Source organism: Cynoglossus semilaevis, chromosome 16, assembly GCF_000523025.1.
Source record: "Cynoglossus semilaevis isolate Cse_v1.0 chromosome 16, Cse_v1.0, whole genome shotgun sequence".
NCBI classification, from domain to species: Eukaryota; Metazoa; Chordata; class Actinopteri; order Pleuronectiformes; family Cynoglossidae; genus Cynoglossus; species Cynoglossus semilaevis.
The window spans coordinates 10104870-10126168 of record NC_024322.1 but is presented as its reverse complement, the minus strand read 5'-3'; the positions used below and the strand labels follow the sequence as shown (position 1 = coordinate 10126168).

General features: G+C 41.3%; 1 protein-coding gene across 8 annotated transcripts in view; it reads left to right on the top strand.

Moving 5' to 3' along the window:
* Positions 1-21299, top strand: part of dip2a (disco-interacting protein 2 homolog A) — a 62675-nt gene that overhangs the window by 22871 nt on the left and 18505 nt on the right. For 7 of the 8 annotated variants that reach the window (XR_003052136.1, XM_017040011.2, XM_017040009.2 and 4 more), the window contains exons 2-6: positions 12700-12771; positions 15803-15922; positions 16012-16131; positions 17834-18097; positions 19094-19231. Coding sequence is in view for 7 of the 8 variants with exons in the window: in XM_017040011.2 (XP_016895500.1) it covers positions 12700-12771; positions 15803-15922; positions 16012-16131; positions 17834-18097; positions 19094-19231 (714 nt within the window). In the remaining variant the exon portion in view is untranslated. The remainder of the gene's footprint in view (positions 1-12699; positions 12772-15802; positions 15923-16011; positions 16132-17833; positions 18098-19093; positions 19232-21299) is intronic. The other variant, XM_017040012.2, reaches the window with a different exon arrangement.

Below are 21299 nucleotides of genomic sequence, written 5' to 3'. Positions count from 1 at the left end.
CGGCTGAATCAGACTCCCACATGCTGCCAAAGTAAAGACAAAAAAGAAGGCTTTATTGCAGTCAGTGGAATAAGTGAAAGGCTGTGAAGACATCAAAGACTCTGTGTGTTCAGGTTCTTTTTTTTTCTGCCAGTCCCTTGGTGATAATGAAAAGTTCAAACTTGAACAACACAAACAAACCGAGCCATTAAAAAGACTAACAGAGGTCCACCACAGGACATTATGATTTAACACAGTTTCCTTTCCATTATGTTTTACAATCCCTGGCTCCAACCCTCCCCCATACATTGAGGGACATCTTTGCTGGCGTCATGACTTTAAAGAACATTTTTCCTCCTCTTTTTTTACTCACCTCCTCCTTCTGTGATGGTTTTCCTTTTTCTTTCCATTGCTCAATCAATATTCTTTTTCTGCTTTCCTCTATTATACAGTGCCTCTTCCCTTTCCTCTCCCCTTCCTCCCATATTTTTCCTCTCCATCATCCCTCAAAGTGAATCCTCACCCGTCGTAACACATCAAAGGGATCGCCCCTCCACCCCATGTAGCAGTTATTTACACAGACAGCCAGGCTGGCAGGTCTCATGCCAAGGCCAGGTTCCCCCAGAGGAGAGAGTAGCGTGGAAGCAAATGGCACCTTATCTGGCAAAGACAGTGTGGAAAAACGCAATAAGCTTTAAAAGGAATTATGTCATACATAATGGAATGTATGGACAAATGGTGGTGAAATATGAAGCATTGTTTGGCTGAACTCTTTCAGCAGCTAAAACATAAGGAGGCTAGAGAAAAAGATCTCTCTGAGAACCAACAACTTCAATGTAATCTGGAAAAACTCAGCTTACCTTTCTCACCCTAAACGGTCTATTTTTGATTAGAACTTCGTAGTTAACAGGGAGCATCATGAAAATATAATTGAGAAAGCTACTGACTTAGAATTATATCTCTTGTCAGTTCAGTTTTATAGAAGGCTTAAGAAAGTGTTTTTTTCCTTAACCCCCTCCTCAATCAAAATAGGAAATGTATGAGTTGGTTTAAAGTTCAAAAAGCCTTCATTGACAAATGTTGACCTTCAAACTTCAAACTTTGAAGTAGAGCATGAAATGAAAAGCAGCCTTTATTTCCACGTGTCCACCTGACTCCCCATGCAAATTAGGGACAAAGAATAGGGAAAATACCAAGTGAGATCAAGCACCCTCACTGGTGCCTACTCATTCCCTATCACCTACTGTTCTAATGAGTCATTTCAGAAAGCAACAATCTCACAAATCCCATAAACACAGCATGTGTACCATTTTTTACTTACTTATTATGACTTTGTCTGTTTACCCAGTTTATTTCCATGGGCATTTTGGTGTACTTTCCCTTGTTAGAGGATTTTTGCATTTCCCTGTTTTCTGAAACACACTATATCAACTTTCATCAGGAAGTAGCCATCTTGTATTTTCAGAAGCCTACCAGTACATTTACTGGTCTGCTCCCTACCTGCCACCTTTGTTTTCTCTTGTAAGTTTTTAAGTGCCAGTATCTTTGTATCCTTTGAGTTGTAGTACCTGCGCCAACTTTTTCATTTTACATACAGGATGTTAAGACCACTTACAAAAATAAAGTCAAGACCTAGCATAACATCACAACTGCCCTAGAGAAGGCGTCCCCTACACATTGGTATGGTCAAGAGCAGGCTTCTGTCACTCACACTTGAAGCCATTGTTATCAGCCTGTCGAAGCCTTACTCACTTCCCCCTGTCACTGCCTTCTTCAAACCATTGCTGCACAGCTTCACCTCTGCATTCTCAGCACTGTAGCTGGGCACAAATAGACAGTTTGAGTTATGTACTTTACTGCCTCAGACTAGCACCTGCTGCCATGTTCAAACCAGGTTTTGGAAAACATGTTTTGGGCGTGCCATGGGAGAAAGAAGTGTACTTTAGCAAAATTATTTTTAGCTTTCTATCCTGACCTGTGCCGCTTTATCATAAGGTTTAGCCCTCTGTGGCTGATTATTTGTAGATTATCTCTTAAAATAATAGAGATTATAATTTGAAAAATGTCAGCGCAGCCCACTGTACACACACGTGTGAATATAATCTGAGGATTAAGAACAGATAATGGCTACTGCTGCCCAGAACGGATCGAGGGCTTGTCTTTTTAAGTGGGGGTCTCTGCGTGCACAGCTGTGAGTAAATGGGTTGCGTTTTTCACAGCTTGGCCTTTGCTGCAGAGGGAGCTGATCACACAGGGCACAGACTCATTAAGAGCACAGTCATTGGAAAAATCACACATGTACACAACTATGGTGATTGATGTGCACAGACTAGGGGCTGCTGCATCTGAACGCTGCATACTCCTTTCTACTTACAACTGTGGTTTGTTTATGTTTTTTTTTTTGTCTTTTTTGTGATTAAGTGATGTCTCAATTTTCAAAACTCAAACCAAATTCCTTGGAAGAAAACCTCAAATCATTGGTTGTGCTCATGGGATTATCCTAAAAATGTTTGCTACATTTAATGAGAGGTGGTGTAATTTTTAGTGCCTGTACATTAACTTTACTTTTTCTGTGGCTTTACTCCCCATTAAATTAAATTAAAGATGCAGAAATATGTTCCTGCCTTTAACTAGGTCACATAGTTCCTGTGCATACAATAGGGAATAATGAAAACAATAGACGGGACCCAATGATGCTACACATTAGAGGTCGGGGTCACAGGAAAGACGCTTGGTCTTCAGACTGCACATCTCTCTAGCACCCTCTTTTGGACACATTGCAGAAAAACCCACCATTGTAATAGTGTCAGTGTGCAGCACACAGCCAGTGGCAAGGTATAAAGTGTAATGGTGTAACATGACGAGCCATTTGGACGGCAGTGCTGTTTCCACTGTTATCCAGTTGTGTAGAATCAGTTTATCACAGTGCAATGAATGTGTCGCTTATCTGAGTCTGACAGTTGCTGAAAGTCTGCCTTCTTTGTGGATATTCAAAATCATATCAGTGTGTGTGTGTGTGTGTGTGTTGTGGTAGCAGTTGCTCATTAGAGAGAGGCTGAGCACATGTGCTCCAGCTGGACACTCTCCTTGTACTACCTCAGCCCTCACTAATGTACTGTTCACGGTGTGTGAACAGCGGGTTCATCTGTGTGTCTGAGTGACTCCACATTCTGTGCTCAAATCTTCTTTGTTGGTTTGCAGTTTGAAAGTATTCTGTGTTGCAGGTGTGGTGTTAACGTATCTTGAACATTTTCCAATTGATCACATTCAGAAACGAGTACAGTAATGTGTTAGGTGACGGGTGATACACACACACACACACAGTTAATGTAGTTTCTAAAGCCAGTTTCAGTCATATTTAAACATGCTTGTATTCTCAGAGGGAGAGTCAAGGTGACCTACATATATCTTTTTACTCTCATACTTTTCTTTCTTCTCGTCCTTCTTTTTTTTCCTGTTCTCTCTCACTCGCTTGAAAACATCTTGTTTGAGAACAAACAGATGTTCAGTCAGCCCTGGACCTGTTAACAAGGACAACAATACTTAGGCAGTTTGGAGGCAATGACATCACTGATCCTGTGAGTTTCTTACCTGCTCCTGGAGCAGCAGTGTTTGTGCATTTACATTGTTTTATTTACAGTATGTTGGATGAGCAGTCACTGACAAACAGAGTTTGGAATTGTTTAAAGTCTGTGCATCAGGTTTCAGGGTTTCAACCCACACTACTTCAGAATCAGGGCCGATGCACACAATTATTCTACTTCCAACTGTTACTGTAGCCCAGATATCAAACACCCAGCCTGTTAGTGTAACACCTCATAAGGTTTAAGGTGCTTAACTCATCGGTTATCTCTGCTGAAGTCGGCTTTATTCTGGTTGTAGCGCTGTCAGCAATGTCATACATTTGCTTCGTCAGTGAACAGAGTGTGGCAAATTAAATTAATACTCAGCATAGTATCACGTCTTCATGATGGATTGTGGGCAGTCATGATTTCATTTCATGTCATGTTTGCATTACGTCATGTACTATTTTCAAGACAGACTGACTTCAACACAGAAATGTGTCCAAATTTACCAAGATGTAGCTGCAAATCTAACTGAATCTTCTGAGTCATTACTTTGTTTTTGTTTTTCAAAATTATATTTTAGAAATATCATCCATGTTGCTAGCTGTCCACTCACAAACAAAAGGGAACACAATTTTAAAATTTCACTCCCAATTGTATTATAATATTGTTATAAAATATTGTGTATTTTGTATACATCTAGGAAAAGCATAATCCCCCTCCTCCCCCCTCTCTCTTTCTCCATCTGTTTCTCTCTGGGTGTGCATGTCTGTATATCCTGGTAAATATATATATATATATATATATATAGAGTCAGGATCAGCAGAAATGATACCACCACAGGGGTGGTGGGTGAGGTTGTCAGGGGGCGGGTGAGGTGGAAACTGACCTGCTGCCGCAACTTAAAAATATCCTTGGAAATACTGAGTTTTTATACATGCCTAAACAGAAGTTATGCTAATTGCACATATTTTCCTGAATGGAGGAAAAAAAAGTTTAACCGCTTAGTTCAGTTCGGTCTGTGTGAACACACACGAGGTCCTGAGGTTGGTGTGTTGAAGAATATTTGTTCAACACCTGCTCCTTCTCTTGCTCTGTCCTCACCTGTAACGACTGAACTCTGCCCCCTGCAGAGAGCTGTGTATATTTAGAAAAACACATTTTATCTTTAGCAGTGATGACAAGTATTAATGGTTGTGTGGTGTGTCTCTTTTTGTGTTGAAGTCAGCAAACAAGAACACACACACACACACACCCAGGCTTTCATGTAACCCCACTCTGATGCTGGGCTTCCTTCCAAGAGCTGGTCATGAATCAAGGGACAGGAACAAAAGAGTTGTGCACACAGCCTGTTAAAGTCGGAGCGGAGCTGTAGTTAGCCCCGGCCCCTGACATACAGTAGGTATGGATGTCCAAACATACTCATACAAAGCCGCAGTTGGAGGCAACAGCTTGGATCACTAATGACACTTACTATCTGTGTGTGCACTTTTTAATTGGATTGTCACGGTGGCCATGTGTACATGTTTAACTGTTTTACACACACGTACACACACACACACACACACACACAAAATGAGCAGCTCCCTCCTTCCCTGCTTTCCCTCCTCACAGCAAAGGTGTTTTGTGTGCGAGTATATGCAAGGAGCTTAATGGCTTAGTCTGTGTCAGGCCAGTGAAGCCATGGTCATTCATATGGTAATAACCAAAGGAAAAAAAAAGACAATAAATCTCTGCTCGGTGTCTGTGAGCGTACAGAGAAGTGAGCGTTGTCCACAGAGCTGGAGGCTTCACATGGCACGCTGTCCTGGTTGTTGCTCCAAAAACCACCACAGATGTTGGAAGAACAGGTGAGAGCCAGAGAGTTTGCTGTCGTATTTTCTAATATCTCTACAGGTATGTGTCAAATAGGACTGTTGTCAGCTGTCCTTGTAAAGGTAGATAATGATCTGTTGGGTTTTTTGGGTTTCATACAGTTTAAACATTTTTTAAAAAAAGACAGTAAAAGTATTGGCATTATGGCACTTTAAACCCCTAATTGCAGCCGGTATTTTCTTTACGTTAGATTGATTTCTAAGATGCATGAGGGAGACTGTAAATTATTTTACAAAGCTAGCCGCTGTAGGCAACAACAACTGGCTAAATGTTGGTCATTACACAATAATGGGTGTTCTGAAAAAAGTTGAGATTGTTTTATTTTAGTTCATAGCAGCCAACTAAACAGCTTTCGTAGCCAGAACCAGTCTTTGATAGGAGTGTTGTCGGTGCAGATCGCTGCTGCTCTGCACCGTTAGCTCAAACACTGTGACCCAATAACAAAGGTAGCAGACATGATTTTCTCCATCCCCTGAGAGACGCTGAAGGTGTCAACACCAGCAGACCTGATTTACAGGCCTGTCATCAGTTTACTGAACCAGCAGGGAGCTGAGTAAGGTTTGCTGTCCTGATCTGAACACGTGGAGCAGGCTGGTGCTCCGTCCTTCAGATGTGGCTGCAGGCAGTTTGGGCCACAGCAGACATTCTTTCCATGCCCATCTTTATTCTGAGACTGCCACATTGGTCACGCCTGTCACACAAATCTCTCTCTCTCTCTCTTTCTCTCTCTCACTCTCTCTCTCACACACTCACACACATACACAACATGAAAGCATGAAGACAGTGATTTAAAATAAAAAGTATCTTTGCAACACCTTCCTGGCATCTCTTATGTCTTAAGTGATAAACAGTTGCAGACGTCATGTTTTTTATTTTCATTTACAAACCTCATTAAGCGGCCCGGCATGACATTCAAATATTTCCCTCTTTTTATTATTGCGGATCTAGCTGCGGACTGCCCAATCAGTGTTGTGCGATTTTCTACTGCATTTCAGTGTCTCACTACCCTCAAGGGTAGTTTATTTAAGTAGGTCAACAATGTCAGCAGTTTGGAGGTATTTAAACATCAGGACCAAAAAAAAAGAGATTTACTGTAATACTTGGTCTTTTACCGTTCAAGCAATTAAAAGCAACGCTGTAATTTTAACAGCACTTTTTTAGTTGAGACTCATTTAACCAACATTACGTGTGTTAATTAAGGAAGTTGGTGAATGTTGGGTTAATGCCATCTGAACCCACTTCTGGCCTAATGTAAAGTTGCTGCAACCACTGTTTTTGTAGTGTCCAAACAAATGTCCAATGAATGTTTCATTTTTCCTTTTTTTTGCAAGAAAGGTGGAGCCTTTCTATTAGGTGGGATTTACATCTAACAAGGTCAGACTGGATCAGAACACATTCTTAAATCCTCATAGTGATTCCATTGAATCAGGCTGCTTGTAAACTGCACTGTTTTATAATTGGTCGGATCATTTCTGCTGCTGTCCATGTAGGTGACATGCCTGTGTTTACGTGATGACTCACAGGCTGAGAGCCAGAAAAGCACCACATGCTCTGTTCATCACATGTCTTTGAAAGAACTTAGATAAATATGCCTGGCCCAGAGCCAGGTCAGCACTGGTCACATTACCTAAACAAACCCACATGCACACACGCACATGTTTAATTACTGTTATAATTATCACGTCAGAATCGGAAACACTTCTGATTAATGAAGTTAGACCTTCATTAAACAAGCTTCCGGTTAAACGAACATGTCATGAGTTTACTTCTGAGAACTCACAGTGCCCTCCAATCACACTTTTTGCTAGCTCAATAGCTCCACATTAAGATTGGCCGTCGGAAGCGCTCGTCTCCGTCACTGCTTGGATCCCAGTTGTTCCGCATCTGTCTGGTCCAAGTGTTGCATGTGTGTACAGTATATTTCATTCATGTGTCTGTGCAAAGTGTTAGTGTGTATTTGTGGTGGTTAATTAAATCCCCCCTCCCTTGTCTGCACCCATAACCAGTGCACAGCTGCGGGGCCTCCTGTGTAGTGCTGCGACTAATGTCTTATTATTCACACTGCCTGTCTGCTCACCAGCCACAGAGCTGCAGGGAAAGATAGGAGGACAGTCTGTATGTGTGTGTGTGTGTGTGTGTTGACTATAGGGGTTCCTGATGGCAAAGTGGTAATAGAGGGTTTGGTGCATTTCCTGATGCATGGCGCTGCTTCATTAAAAACAACTGCAACTGCGTGATTGGAGCCATTGATGGATTGAGTCATGGAGATGCCCAGTACTTTCCCAATTCATTGTCTGTGTGTATGTGTCTGTGTGTGTGTGTGTGTGTGTGTGTGAAAGGAAGAGGAAGTATTTATCTTTTAATCATGTCCTCTTTCATTCGTTGTTCCATTTTCCTTCAACCTTTTCTTTCCATTTCTCTGTCACTGAATCCTCCCGTCTGCCCTGACCCGCTCCACTTCACCAGCTGCCTCTCAAAGTCAAGAACCTTGATCAGCGTCATTCGACGCCTCTTTCTACAAGCCTTATTCTTCCTGAATGTCTTTAAACCGCACTGTGTATTCATGCCAATCACTATGACTCAAGCTGAATGAATCACTAACCACACATTTGTTTCATTCAGCAAGTGATTTTGGATTATTTAGTCTGCCACACGACTGACACAGAGAGGAATCTGATGGTTTTTAATTCATGGAGAGGAGGTCTGGGTTTTAGGGAGGGTCGTCTTGCATCTCTGAATAATTTACATGTTTATTTATTAACATGTCATGAACTGAACGTGTAAAAAACATTCCAGGGCTGCAAGGATTGGTTGATTGGCCACTCTTTTGTCATAGTCAGTTGTCTTTGGAGTGATGACAGCATCAAATGGTTAAACTGTTGATCAACATTTTTAAAATTATTGAGAGGTTATGGCCCGGTGCCCTGACAGTCGATTTGATCAAAGATACATCACAGTGCCACATTTGACATGGTAAAAGTAACAAATTCTGCAAAATAATTATTTTTCTACTTCTTCAATATTTCTTCAGTTCATCCTTTTACTACCTGCATTAACTAATAAATAACTAACCGTTTTGTCTGTTTTGTAGTAGTGAGAAACACTAGAAAGTGATTATCTACAGTTTAATTTAATGTTAGGGCTCGAGGGTGAATTGGATCTTGATTATTAAAAATGAAATGCTAACACGTGACCCTACGTGCACAGGAAATGATTTCTAGTGGTAAGAGACAAAGTCCAGGTAGACTTTGTTAGACCTGACCAACAACACAGCAATAAAGTATAATTATCTCCTTGCTCTCAGCTGTCCAATATAATACTGGGCCAAACAATAACTTCAGTGATTTTTATTTTTTTTTATTTTTTGCAGTTTAAGAGTGAATAAAAGTTTCAAATTACCTGGAAACTTGACCTACATAAACATGCTGCAACAGGCTAAAGCTTAGTCTTTTACAGTTGTACTACAGGGTGCGTGTGAGGGGAATTGGTATGTATAAGATGGGGGCGGCCCACAGTGTGCTTTGACACCCTAATCCTCCAACTTTAGCTCTTGATTTTTGTAAAGACTGTACCAGTAAGAAAAGAGGTGGAGAAAGAATAGAGGGACTGGATGGTAGAAGAACAGGGGTCAGGGGAGTGTTGGGGGCAGCTGAGTGAAACAGGGCTGCAGGAGGGGGGAAAGGGTAGGAAGGTAGCTAGAGGGGAGATGCTTTTAACCTTCATCCTCTGGCTCTCAGTGTGAAAGAAAACAAAGGATGCTGGAGAGCTTGACTTGGGACAGCAGGACTGCTCTGACCCTGCCTGTTAGCTGCTCATCATTTACTGAGCCTGTAATCTGCCTTTCCTCCCACAATCTGTCTGCGTGTCTGTGCTGAAGATATGTTCCTGCTGCTTGTCTTGCTCCTCCGACTGCTGCAAGTGAGTGATTTATGCCGCCGTCTGCGTCCTAAAATAATTTTGTATATATAAGCTCTTCTCTGCTGATTTTGCATACCTGTGCCAAAATATTTCTGTTGTTGTTGTGTAGACAGACATGTGGTGAAGATTCTGTTATGATTTTTTTTTTCCTGGCTCTGCCTGGGCTTCTCCTCCATAACTCTCTACTCCTTGTCTTTTTTCTGCATCTCTTGAAGCAGCCATAACAGAAGCAGAAAAAAAAGCACATCTATAGACAAGACGGATGGAGATTAATGCTTGTTTTACATACCAGGAAGAGTTCATTCCAGGCCCATGACTAAACTCTCCACTAAAAAATGCAGTGGAAAAAGGAAATTTTAGCGTAAAGGTTAATCCAGATGTGTAAAACCAACATTTTTTTCCTGCTGTTTAATAAAAATCACGTGCAATTTGCTATTGTTGGATTACATACATAAAGCTACGGAGCCAATGCTGTCCAGCCTAAATATTTTGCTGTGGTTTTCTTTGGCTGAGTGAGAGGTGGCGTGTCTGATGACTTGGCAGGAGTGTTGGTCAGTCTGGCTCCTTAACTAAGACATCGGGGTTGGGTGGGGCCACCTGTCTGGCTTTTGTTTTAAAGGAAAGGGCAGCAGTGTGGCTCAGCCTGTAATAATAGATCTAGTTAATCCAAGCTCAGGTAAAGTAAATGGAAGTTACAGTAAAGGTTTTTTTTAATCTGCCTACATCCACTCTTTAACTTTAAATTTAACTTGCTTGACAGAATGAATACAAAGCTAAAATAATATGTTTATCACTGCACATCCATCCATCCATCCATCCATCCATCCATCCATCCATCCTCACATACAACTAATTCCAACTACACAATACATTTCAGTCAGTACTAGCTGAAATTTCATCAAACCACATGATCTATTAAAACACTGTTGTGGTCTGTGTGTGTGATGACGACAGGTAAGAGTTGACCTGCATTTCTGTATTTCAACAAGGCAGTCACTGCATGCTGTCACTCACCCAAAATAAAAAGCATATACAGTATCTTTTCCCGGCTTCATTATCTGGCCCTACACTTGTGCCCACGTTGGCCTTCAGAGGAATGTGCAGTGTTTCAGTTCAGTTTTCTCTCCTTTTGGAAGTACACCGTCAGGACACACACACACAGGAGTTAATTTTCTAATGGGGCCTCATCGAAGGAGCAGTTCCAGTCAATAACCATCTGTCAAGTACTCTCAATAACCATCAGTCAAATAAAGTCAATAGGACGAAGCAGAATCTCACTTGCAGTCGCTGTTTGTTTTTAGGAGATTGACTGTCACTTTTTGTTAATTGGATTCCTGTTTGGGAGAAATGTTTACGGCAACAATTTGCCAGAATCACTTTTTGTTAATTGGATTCCTGTTTTGGAGAAATGTTTACAGCAACAATATTAAGTGCCAGAAGAAGAAAAAAAACAAGATCTGCGTCTGTAGTAGAGTTTCAATGTGACTAAAACCCTGAACCTCCAAATTATTGACATATTGTATGGCAGGGTTTCCCCTTGTTTAAGCAGTTAGCCTTCAGATGATGGGATGAAGGTGAAGAGGTTAGACTGGAGGAGTGGGGGCAACAAAGGAGCTTGGTTTTGATGCAAACTGTCTCCCAGCTGAGCCCCAGAGGGTGTCTAACCATCACAACATGAGAAATGTCTCCCATGTGTCACCCACAATCCCTCCCTCTCCTGCTTTCACTCTTCTCCATCTCTGACACATTTATTTTTCAGTTTTATTGACTCTGTTTTTTCTTTACCTTCTCCATACAGCTGCTTATTTATGGATCTACCCTTTTTAAAAACAAACAAACAAATACAGTGCCAGGCGAGAGGATTGGTATTTGGATGTTTGCTAATCTGCCCGTGTCATAAAGTGCTGCATAACATGAACTCAATAAGGTTCAGAGTTGTTGTATCTTAGGGCAGTGGACTGGGGCATGGGCATCAGGTGCATCAAACCTCCAATTTATGTGAGGATGGGGTTAGGTCTCTTTGGTGCTGTCTTCAGCCCTTATTTATTCCCCTTTAAAAAACCAGGGACGTATTGGAAGGACTACAACCAATTCTTTCTGTTATCAGGCAGGGGTGCAGTGGACAATTCGTCACATATGAAGTGTCTGATAAAAAGCATGAAAAGTATACATGGGAAAATAAGCAAAGTCGGTACAGAATGACCAAGCACACTGCCAGCCAACCGGTGACTGTCTTGCTGTAAGGCTAGCGTGCTAACCACTTCTGCCTCAATGTTGCCTTGTTTCTTGATATTGAATAGCCAAGCTGTTTCAGTAAGACATAACTTGATCTGTGTGTGTCTGTGTGATGAGAGCCTCTGGGCCACCAGGGCGGCTTGTCAGTGTACAGCGTCGCCTGAAACAATAGCCAGCCATTGTAATGCTGATTGCCAGTTGTGGCGCCACACACATAGACATGCTGTCATGTACACAAATATAAAGGGATGCACACACACAGTGTCAGGTCAGCCGCCTTGCCTGTGGACAGCACTGTATTGTTGCTGACCTCCAGTTCTCCTGGACATTGAACAGTGAAGGCATTCAGACAGTAGTGGTGACTCAGGATCAGCGGGCAGTGACCACCAACACCTGCCTCTACACGAACACACAGTTGTTTTTCTAGTGGCTCTCGGAGTAGGGGTTAATGAAAAACAATATATTTTGTTCAGTTGACTTGGATGACAAAAAAAAAGGTAATAAATGAAGTGAAATGAAAATTCCGTCTCCTACCTCTTCTTCAAGATTTAGAGAGGCTGCCTTTTTTTTTCCTTTTCAAAACCTTTAAAATTACTCGCAGATATTTCATTCCATTCCATACAGTCTTTAATTATCTTTGTGGTGGCTGGGGGAGCTGTATGAGGTGGTCTCATTTTCTGCTGATGAAGCAGTTTTTACCTCCGGAAAAAGTTCATACGAGGTGAATGTGTTTCAGGCAGTGCAGACACATGGTCTGTTAAGCATCTTTAGCCAAGCTGCTCTTATCATTAAAGTATTAAATGTACATTGTTCTGGATGTCATGTCTATTTAATGTGACATTTATGCTAATAAACACCCATTAGCACCGCCAATTCCTGGGTGTCTCGAAAGAAAAGCTGTTGGTAAGGACTGGCACTCCCCTCCTCTTGTGCCCTATGGTGCCAGTGTAGCCAGGCTGTCAGTGACACACTCACACACACACACACACACACACACACACACAATCACACACAAGGATAAAGCTGGGCTAATGACTCATCTCTTCGTCTACTTCCTTCTCGCCACCTCTCCTCCCCTCTTCTCTCTTTCTGCCTATCTGTTTTCTTCACCCCTCTGTCTGTGCAGGGGACATCACTCAGAAGGGCTATGAGAAGAAAAGAAGCAAGCTGCTGGCACCATACATCCCACAGATACAAGGTAAGCCATGAAGACTTGTAAGAATTTTATATCCAGGTACAGCTTTGTAAGCCTTGATCAGGACGATTGATGCTAACGCTGCATGAATCGTTACAATGTACAACTTTAAATTGTTTTAATTTGCACATACCATAGTTTATCTCCTATTTCGAAGAGAAAGGTTAGCTGCTGAAAAATATCCTTACACACTCAAACAGAGGCCAAAAAATGAGAATTAGCCTCATATCATCATAACACTATTAGATCTGTTATTGTTACTGCAGCTGGGCATCAGTGACAAGGTGAAAAGATGTGAAGTTGGCTGTTGATGTCTTGTCGATAAGAATTCACCGTTCTAATGAATCTTCATTCTGACTTTGTCAACAATGGCAGCCACGGCCTAGCCATTAAAGGACTGAACTTATAATTGAGGGATCACTGGTTTAAATCCCGGCCCTGTCATAACTGATTGTTGTTTTTTAAATTTGGTCAAACAGCCTGTCCAAGCTACAAAGTTCTGTTTTTGCAAATTCCAAAAATACATCGCTCTCTGTCTACTTCATTACTTTTTGTCCTTTATTCTTCGGCCACGCAGATCTCTGGTCTGGCCGAAAGCTGGCCTCTCACTGGTTTTTCCACTGGAGTTAGCATGTCTGTTATTTAGCTTAGGCTCGTCATCTGTCTTGTTATTATACTTAACATTTATGGGCTTCATCCCTCCCTTCATCCTCGGTCCGGATGCGTACACATACATGAGAAAAGTAGGTGAGATTCTTGTGAAACAACACAAACTGTTCTTCCTGCAGAATGAATGGAAGTGTTAGTGCTTGATGACACATTCATCCAACATGGTGAATCAGTGGGTTAGCAGCTGAGCAGGTGAAATAAGAGTCAACAGACTGTAGGCTTCTGAGCTCCATTCAAGATTTTCCATAGTGCTTTAGTGTCTTTTATTTCACTGTTGTTCCATAATGCACTTGTGCCACATGAATGTAGGGGTTTTTCAATGGTGATGGTAAGGACGGTTTTAGGTAGAAGTTAGTGTTGGCCCATTTGATTGTTCCATAGGGGGCACAGTTCTGTGGGAAAATAGGATAACATGCAGTTATAGAGGAGAGCTCGACCCTAAACCACAGTGAGAAGACCAAGCAGGAAAATGCTTCATTTTATTTTCATTGACAGATATTGGATATTTCAAGCCATATAGCAACAAAATTGTTCTGTAATAAACAAGGGGACAAAAAATTAAAAAAAAAACGTTCTGTACAGTTAACACAACCAGTCAAACTGACAGGGAACAAAGCTTTTACACCAAGGGTACGTTTTGATTAAAAACACCTGCTTTCCACTAAAGAATGAATAAAACAAAGATCCAACAGCGAAATGATGACGCTAAAGTAACGTCTAAATAATACACACACACAAACTTGTTTATCATGTACTTATTTTAGTAGTTACTAGTGTCAGAAATATTAAAACAGTATTGGTTAAATATTAAACCTACCATCAGGAGGAGCAAGTCTCCTCCATCATGTCTTCGACCAAAGTAGCTTAATACACTTAAATTGGGTTTTTTGATTATACCAGACATTATCCCACGTCTCACCCAACAAGGACCTTCACCACTCCATAAATGTGTTTGTTAAGGGAAGTGACAAAACACATAGACTCTTTCTGTGTGTTTGTGTCACTTCTTTTTCAGAAAAATCGTATCGTTTAAGGACTAAGATGTACGACATACATTTGATTTCTAAACGGAGTCAATGTACGGAGTCAAGTGTCGTTTCTGAAGCTTTGGCTTGACAGGCAATAAAAATTCATATGTTTTCTCTGCGAACCAATCAGAGGCTCTCTGCTGTGACGGAGAATGCCTCTGATTGGTTCAGTGAGTCGTAGCTTTAGGACCTGCTCTGCCCAGCAACTCATTTTGGAGTCTTTGGTTTATTTTATAGTCTCGCTTCCTGTCCGATCTGGGAAAGGCTGTTTTGGTTTTTTTTTTTTTCTGTCAGGGAGATGTAAAAGCACCGAGGTGCGTTGATGCACTCACTCGTCCGCAGCTCATGTGTGAGTCACACTGTGGAGTTTGTCCTATCGGCTGTGGTTGTGTTTTATCAGAAACGTTTGTCATTTAATTGCTTCAGTAGAAGTGTGTGTGAATATCAATCGGTGGTGCAGTGGGCTTTGTTGCTGCTGCCGTCTGAGAGTTGCTGACCTTGTGGAGATTGCTGATCCCCCTCTAAGCTTCTGTTGCTGCTGTAAAGCCTGTTGCACTGATGGCTGTCTGGACAGGTGTCTGACTGGCTTTTCACTGGTTTGACGTGACCTCGGTTGAACTCCGTGATTGTGTTTTCTCTTGGTCACAGCGGTGTTGTGGTCGTGGGGATTTGATATTAAAACTTATAAATATATATGCGTTTTTATGTGTGTGTATATATATATATAAACATGTGATTTAGATTTCAAAACTCCGAGTTATTTCTGCAGTTAGGGTGTTATATTTGATGACTGAATCTTACACATAGATCTTACATCTAAAATTAGGTTGATCTCATGTGATCATGACGATGCTTTTTTCAGCAGGCGTTTGCCTTTTTTCAAATTCCCTTTGTAGTTTATGTGAGGAATTTAATCTTCTTACATACAGAGCATCAAACAGGCCTCATACCATGAGGTTTCTACAGGCAGAAGCGAGGGTTTTACTCTCTGATGTTTGACGTTAGTTATGTAACAAATCTCAAATGAGAATTGCATAAGCTAACGGATGAATCCAAGCCTGTGTCATGCAGAGGACAGTGAGGCTGTCGGGATTTAGAACTCGTCACTTAAAAAAAAAATGCTCCAGTAAGAAGTCCCAAAGCCTAATCACCTTGTCTCTCTTAAGTCTGTATAATTTGCGTCTGCTTCCCTTGGAACGTTCAAAGGCAGCTGGAAATCCAGTAAGACTGGCTGGATATTTCACGAAAAGGCATAAGCTGAATTTGAAGCTTCAGTGTTATTGATCTGGAATTTCCAGAGAATTAAAAAAAACAAAATTGGTCTTGACTCTCTGCAGGTGTAGACCCGTCACTTCAAATCGATAACAGAATCCCAGCGTCCTCTCAAGCTCTTCTTCCAACTTCTAAACACAACAAGTCCCGGGCTGCCAACACCCGGGATGAACGCTTCAGATCTGGTAATGATGGAATATAAATGCCAAAAAAACATTCAAGTGCCAGATGCTCTGGTATTTGCTGTATGCTAAACCACATTGCTCTGTCTCAGATCTGCATACAGAAGCCGTCCAAGCAGCTTTGGCCAAGTACAAAGAGAGGAAGATGCCCATGCCGTCGAAGAGACGATCTGTGCTAGTTCAGTCATCTATTGAGGCATGCACCCCACCAGGTGAGACTCTCTCCCCTCTTTTACTTTCAAAGGTTGTAACCTGTTGGTTTATTTTCACACAGTGTTGATTCCGTGTTCACCCGGAGCCTCAGAGCCTGACTCTGTCTCTTTCCAAGCATTTTTCTATCAGGAAGAAATGTGCAGTTTGAATGCATCCATTCTTTGTGACTATAAAAGATTCGGTTCTCACTGTCACGTTCCCAGGCAGACCTTCCCACATGAGTTGCATAATGGACGCATAATCAGACTTTCAACATCGTCTGAAAATGTTGACCTTTGGTTTGCTTTCATTGCACTTGGTTTCGTGTGGGCTGCTTTATATGGATTTTAGCAATTTTACAGCATTTTGTGGGCTTCCTTTAAAAACTTCAAAACGGTCCCTTGAATTTGCCCGTCGCTTTCCCAAAATGATCAAAAGCGAATGAATTAAAAATAATTTCAATCATTCGATAATACATCAGTCTGAAACTTGCTCTCTGGTAATGTGCCTAAGCCTTTATCTGTACAGTAAAAGGTTGATAATGTTGATAATGGTAAAAAAAAAAAAAAATGAAATCTGCAATAATTTGAGTTTATCTCTAAGTCTTTTCTCCTATTTTTTATGTTATTAAGCGTACATTTTTAATAAATATTTTAGCTTCATGACATCTGTTTCATGTCCTTTCCTTTTTCCAATTTTTTTGCATTTTTGTCCGTTCTCTTTTGTATGTACTGTGATTTGTGAATCCAAATCCATCCCCTACTTTACTATTCCTTCCTCCTATGTATTTCTTTGTTGGAATTATTCTGCGACTCTTTCCGTACTGGTCCGTCTGTGCATAGCTGTGAAGGTTAGAGAGAGATTGAAAGGAGACGCCTGAATAACAAACAGAATCACAGATGCAAGATAACCCTCCAGTCTGCCAACTGCAGGGATGTTAGAAATTACCCTGACAGCCTCAGCAAGGCAAACGGTTCAGCCCAATCTCAATTGGTGGACAGTAACTAGACTTCACTTTAACTACAAACAGTAAAGTCATTACTGGGAATATTAGTCACATCAAGGCTCATTAGTCCTGAGGATGTTCATCCTGCATCTGCTGTTCACACACAAAGGCTTGATCTCTCTTTTGTAAACATTCAGCCCTCATTTTTAGCACCCTTTTTGAATTGGAATACATTGCCCGTATGTGTAACGCTTAGATGAAAAAAAAAATCCTGACAATATTCTATGTAATTTACTGAACTTTTTTGTACGTATAATTTAAATATCTAGTTTTTTACTGCAGTGTTTTCTTGTGGAGTGTGTTTTCTCAAGAATGCAAATCTCTGACAGGCTTACTGTGCAGTTTTAGCCATCTTGTTAAAAGCACTGACACGTCAGTGAACTTGGCAGATTCTTATCTTACTTTGAAGGTCATGTTATTTTCAGTTCTTTTTGCTTAGACCCACTGCCTACAAATTCCCCACAGAAAAAAAACTGTGTAATCATAAAGGAGTGTTTCTAATACGTGCCAGATTTCTGACCATACACCGCTGCCCGAAAGCAAGATTGTGTTCTATAAGGAAAACTAGTAGCCTCTGTACAACTTATTATTTTAGCTTTAAGACACATGTTATTCTTTAGAACTGCTATTCCAAATGAATCATTTTATTATCGGTGCATTTTTTTCTCTCTACCTACTTGATGAAGTCCTCATTTCTGCCCACTATTTCGATGCAGACACCTCGTCAGCGTCAGAAGATGAGGGTTCACTGCGTCGCCAGGGTCGTTTGGCCACCACCACGCCCTACCAGGGGCACAGCCACCCTGCCGTAGAGCACTGGTTCAACCGCGTTATCCAAGGTTCTTCCACCTCGTCCTCTGCATCTTCCACCTCGTCCCACCCTGGAGGGAGGTCTGTCACCAACAGCACTGCCCACGCAGCCCTCAATGCCAATGCTACAGCTACGGCACTGGCAGATCTCATGGCACACACGCAGCTAGGTCAGTGACGCAATCGGTTGAACCGTCCTTTTACCGTGCAACGGCCATGCTCCCAGTCTGAACTTGTGGGTGAATATACGTGTGGTTAGCAAGCTGCTTTGAAATGACAAAAAAGGGCAGCAAAAATGTTTAGAGTATTTCTTTTCCTTTGATATTATAATGTATTAAAAAGTTTTCAGATGTAACTTTAAAGTGCTCAAATACTCACTGGCTCACTGTATAAGGCTCTGAAAGTATCATGTGACCGAGGCTAAATTATAGACACATGTCGGTTTCCCACACCTTAGTGAGAGCAGAGCGCTTACTTTCCTTCAGGCACACACACACAGCCGTGTTACAGGAAATGAGTGACAGAGTTTTGATTTATGTTTTTGTAATTTGCCGTCTCCATCTGCCATCGCGCTGTCACTCAGTCGTATCAGCTGGCTCGCAGCCATTTCCTTGTCAAACCAACACATGTCACAAGCTTCTTGAGATTCAACTGATTCGTTTGTCTCCGTGAAAAGCGCTGAATTCGAGTCGTGTATCCATGTCTGCTTGTGGCACCAATTGATTTGTTCGGGTTTTGTGTATTACAGTACGGGCAGAGTGGTAGAAATATGCTGCGGATTGGAACCTAATATAAACAGTGACCTCTTGACAGATAGGACATACCGTGTTTGAAGAAAATGAATGGTTACAACACAGATAGTGCCAAAGGAATAGTTAGATGAGGTCAGCTCCTAGTAATTGACGGTACTTCCAAAATGTGATTTACAGTAATTTAGCTCAAGTACTCACTTCAACTCTAAGGTAGAATTTTTTTTTACCTTAGCAACATGTACTTTGTCATCTTGGCTGTTGTTAATGCGATCACGTGAACTCTAGCCTCTGAATTCCCCAGACTGTCAAATCAGTATTTCCAACAATTCATGGAACAGATTTTCATACACTTGCAGCACTCCAGAGCATTCTAGACAATTGACCTTTTAACCCCCAACACCCCACTCACCACAGATAACCACTCAGCACCCCCTGATGTCACAGGGCTGTCGGAGCGCTCCTCGCTCCATTTGGAGCAGCCCCAGGTGGCCTCAGTACGGAGCATTTCCCGTGGCTACAATCACCACACCAGCGTCATGGAGACTGCAGATGGTGAGTTGTCCTACTAATGTCCAGACTCAGAGTCACAGCCACCTCCCTGTCCTCTTCTTCCTGCTGTCTGTCCCTCTGTCTTAATCAGACAAGTCCAAGCTGCTGTCTGACCTTCTTTTGTTGCCATGGTAACAGTTCATTCTATGCTACCTACTAAAAATCCTCGGTGTTTTTACCTTAGTGATTTAACCTCAGACTTGAACATTGTTACACCTGAGTTTTTTTACCTGCAAATTCAATTCTTTAAAATGTGGCGTGAATAACTGATTGTAATTCTCAGTGAATCTAAACTATACTGCTGCATCTGCATAAATCTGCACACACCATACAAACATTTTCAATTAACAAGCTGCTCTGGATATAACTGTCAGTCAAACCAGCCTGTTTTAAGAGCTGGTTGAACTGGTTCTATTTCTGTCTGAAACGGCTTCGACAGTGTTTCTGTATGGATGGGTGAATACAGTGACCTCTGACATGTGTGACAGAATAATCAGCATTTCACAGACGAGTCGGTCCCATTACTACAACATTGTGCTTCATCACAGATGAAGAACTTTAAACACCAGTGTCAAATCCGTTGTTATATTGTGATAACACCTTGTTGCCTTGTCTTTTTTAGAACATATTTCTCTGGTGAAACTCTGCAGCTGTCATCCTGGTGCAGTGACTTGCAGGTTTTGGAGAGGAATTCTTAAGTAACAGTTCAGGTCTCTGCCTTATATGGAACACACACGAAAAGCTTACATAATAATAAAAAACACAGGTTAGCTTAGCCGGATTAGTTCATTTATTAGATATTTGTTTTGTTTATTTATTTTTGCATTCATGTTGAAGAAAATTAAGTTTCATGTTTCATGTTCATCCACATTTAGGGATGGAAATCTGTGAGAATTAAAAAAAAGCCATTTCCTTATCACTTCACCTTTTCAATTCTAACCGTGTTAGAAATAAAATAGTCCAAAAAATGTGCAGAACATTTCTGGAATTAACACAGATCTGGAATTAATATGTAGATTCCACTTGACCCAAACTATTTGATTTTTATTATTGGACGATGTCTTGGTCATCTGTGGGGAAAACCTCATTCAAATACTTGCTGAGTCTCATTCTTTATTATCGATCTGTTGGTGAAAACACTGGACTTGTGTTTGCCAAGCAGGACATGTGAGTACAGGACTATCTTTTTTGAGTTAGCTGTGATGCATTGTATTTTTGTCAGCTGTTTAGTCAGCAATAAAGGGCGATTCATAAATTTATTGGCTTTTGTTTTACACAAAGCACAGGGTCAGGCGTTTCAAACGCACACTTGGATGAGTTCTACTTTTTTAAAAGGTGTACTTGGAAAGTAAAGACTAAGAATGTTGAGTTGCAGGCTCTGCCTACGGAGTCATCAGCGCCACCACTAGGCAGCAGACGGTACATCTATTGTAAATTAACAAGCATGCGAGTGGTGTCAACTGGTGTACACGACGGTAAATCAGTTACCTGGCAGTAGCGAGAAGGAGGTAAAAGGAAGGTTTTCCTTTTTGTGCTGTGGGATTTTTTTCACTGGGATTTATTAAAAAAACATGCAAAAATAGTGGCTCTAAAAAAACTACAGTTTGTGTCCTTGATGAGCACACTGTCTGCGTCAACACTGCAGTTTGGCTCTCACTTAGTTCACAGGACTGTGTCACTGACATCCTGATGTGTCTCGCCTGCAGGCTGTGAGTGGGGGGGTGATGGACCCCTCAGTTTAATGGAAAGTTATTTATAACATGTTCTCTGACTTTGTGAGAGTCTGATACAAGGGCTGCTCTGCTTTGTGTGTTTGTGTGTGTTTGTGTGTATTTGTCTACTTGTCAAAGCTGGGTTTAAATAGGAAAACTAAAACTGTTTGATTTGTTTGAATCTTTGCTGTTTGTGCAGCTGAATGTCTCGCGTCTGCTCTGCACTTCCAAAATCACTGATGGTGACTTAAACACAACATATGACGTTACCTCTGATAGGTGTAACAGTAACCATGTGACACAATAAGGGGAGCAACTGACACAGTCTGACCCAGATATATTTATATATTTATATATAT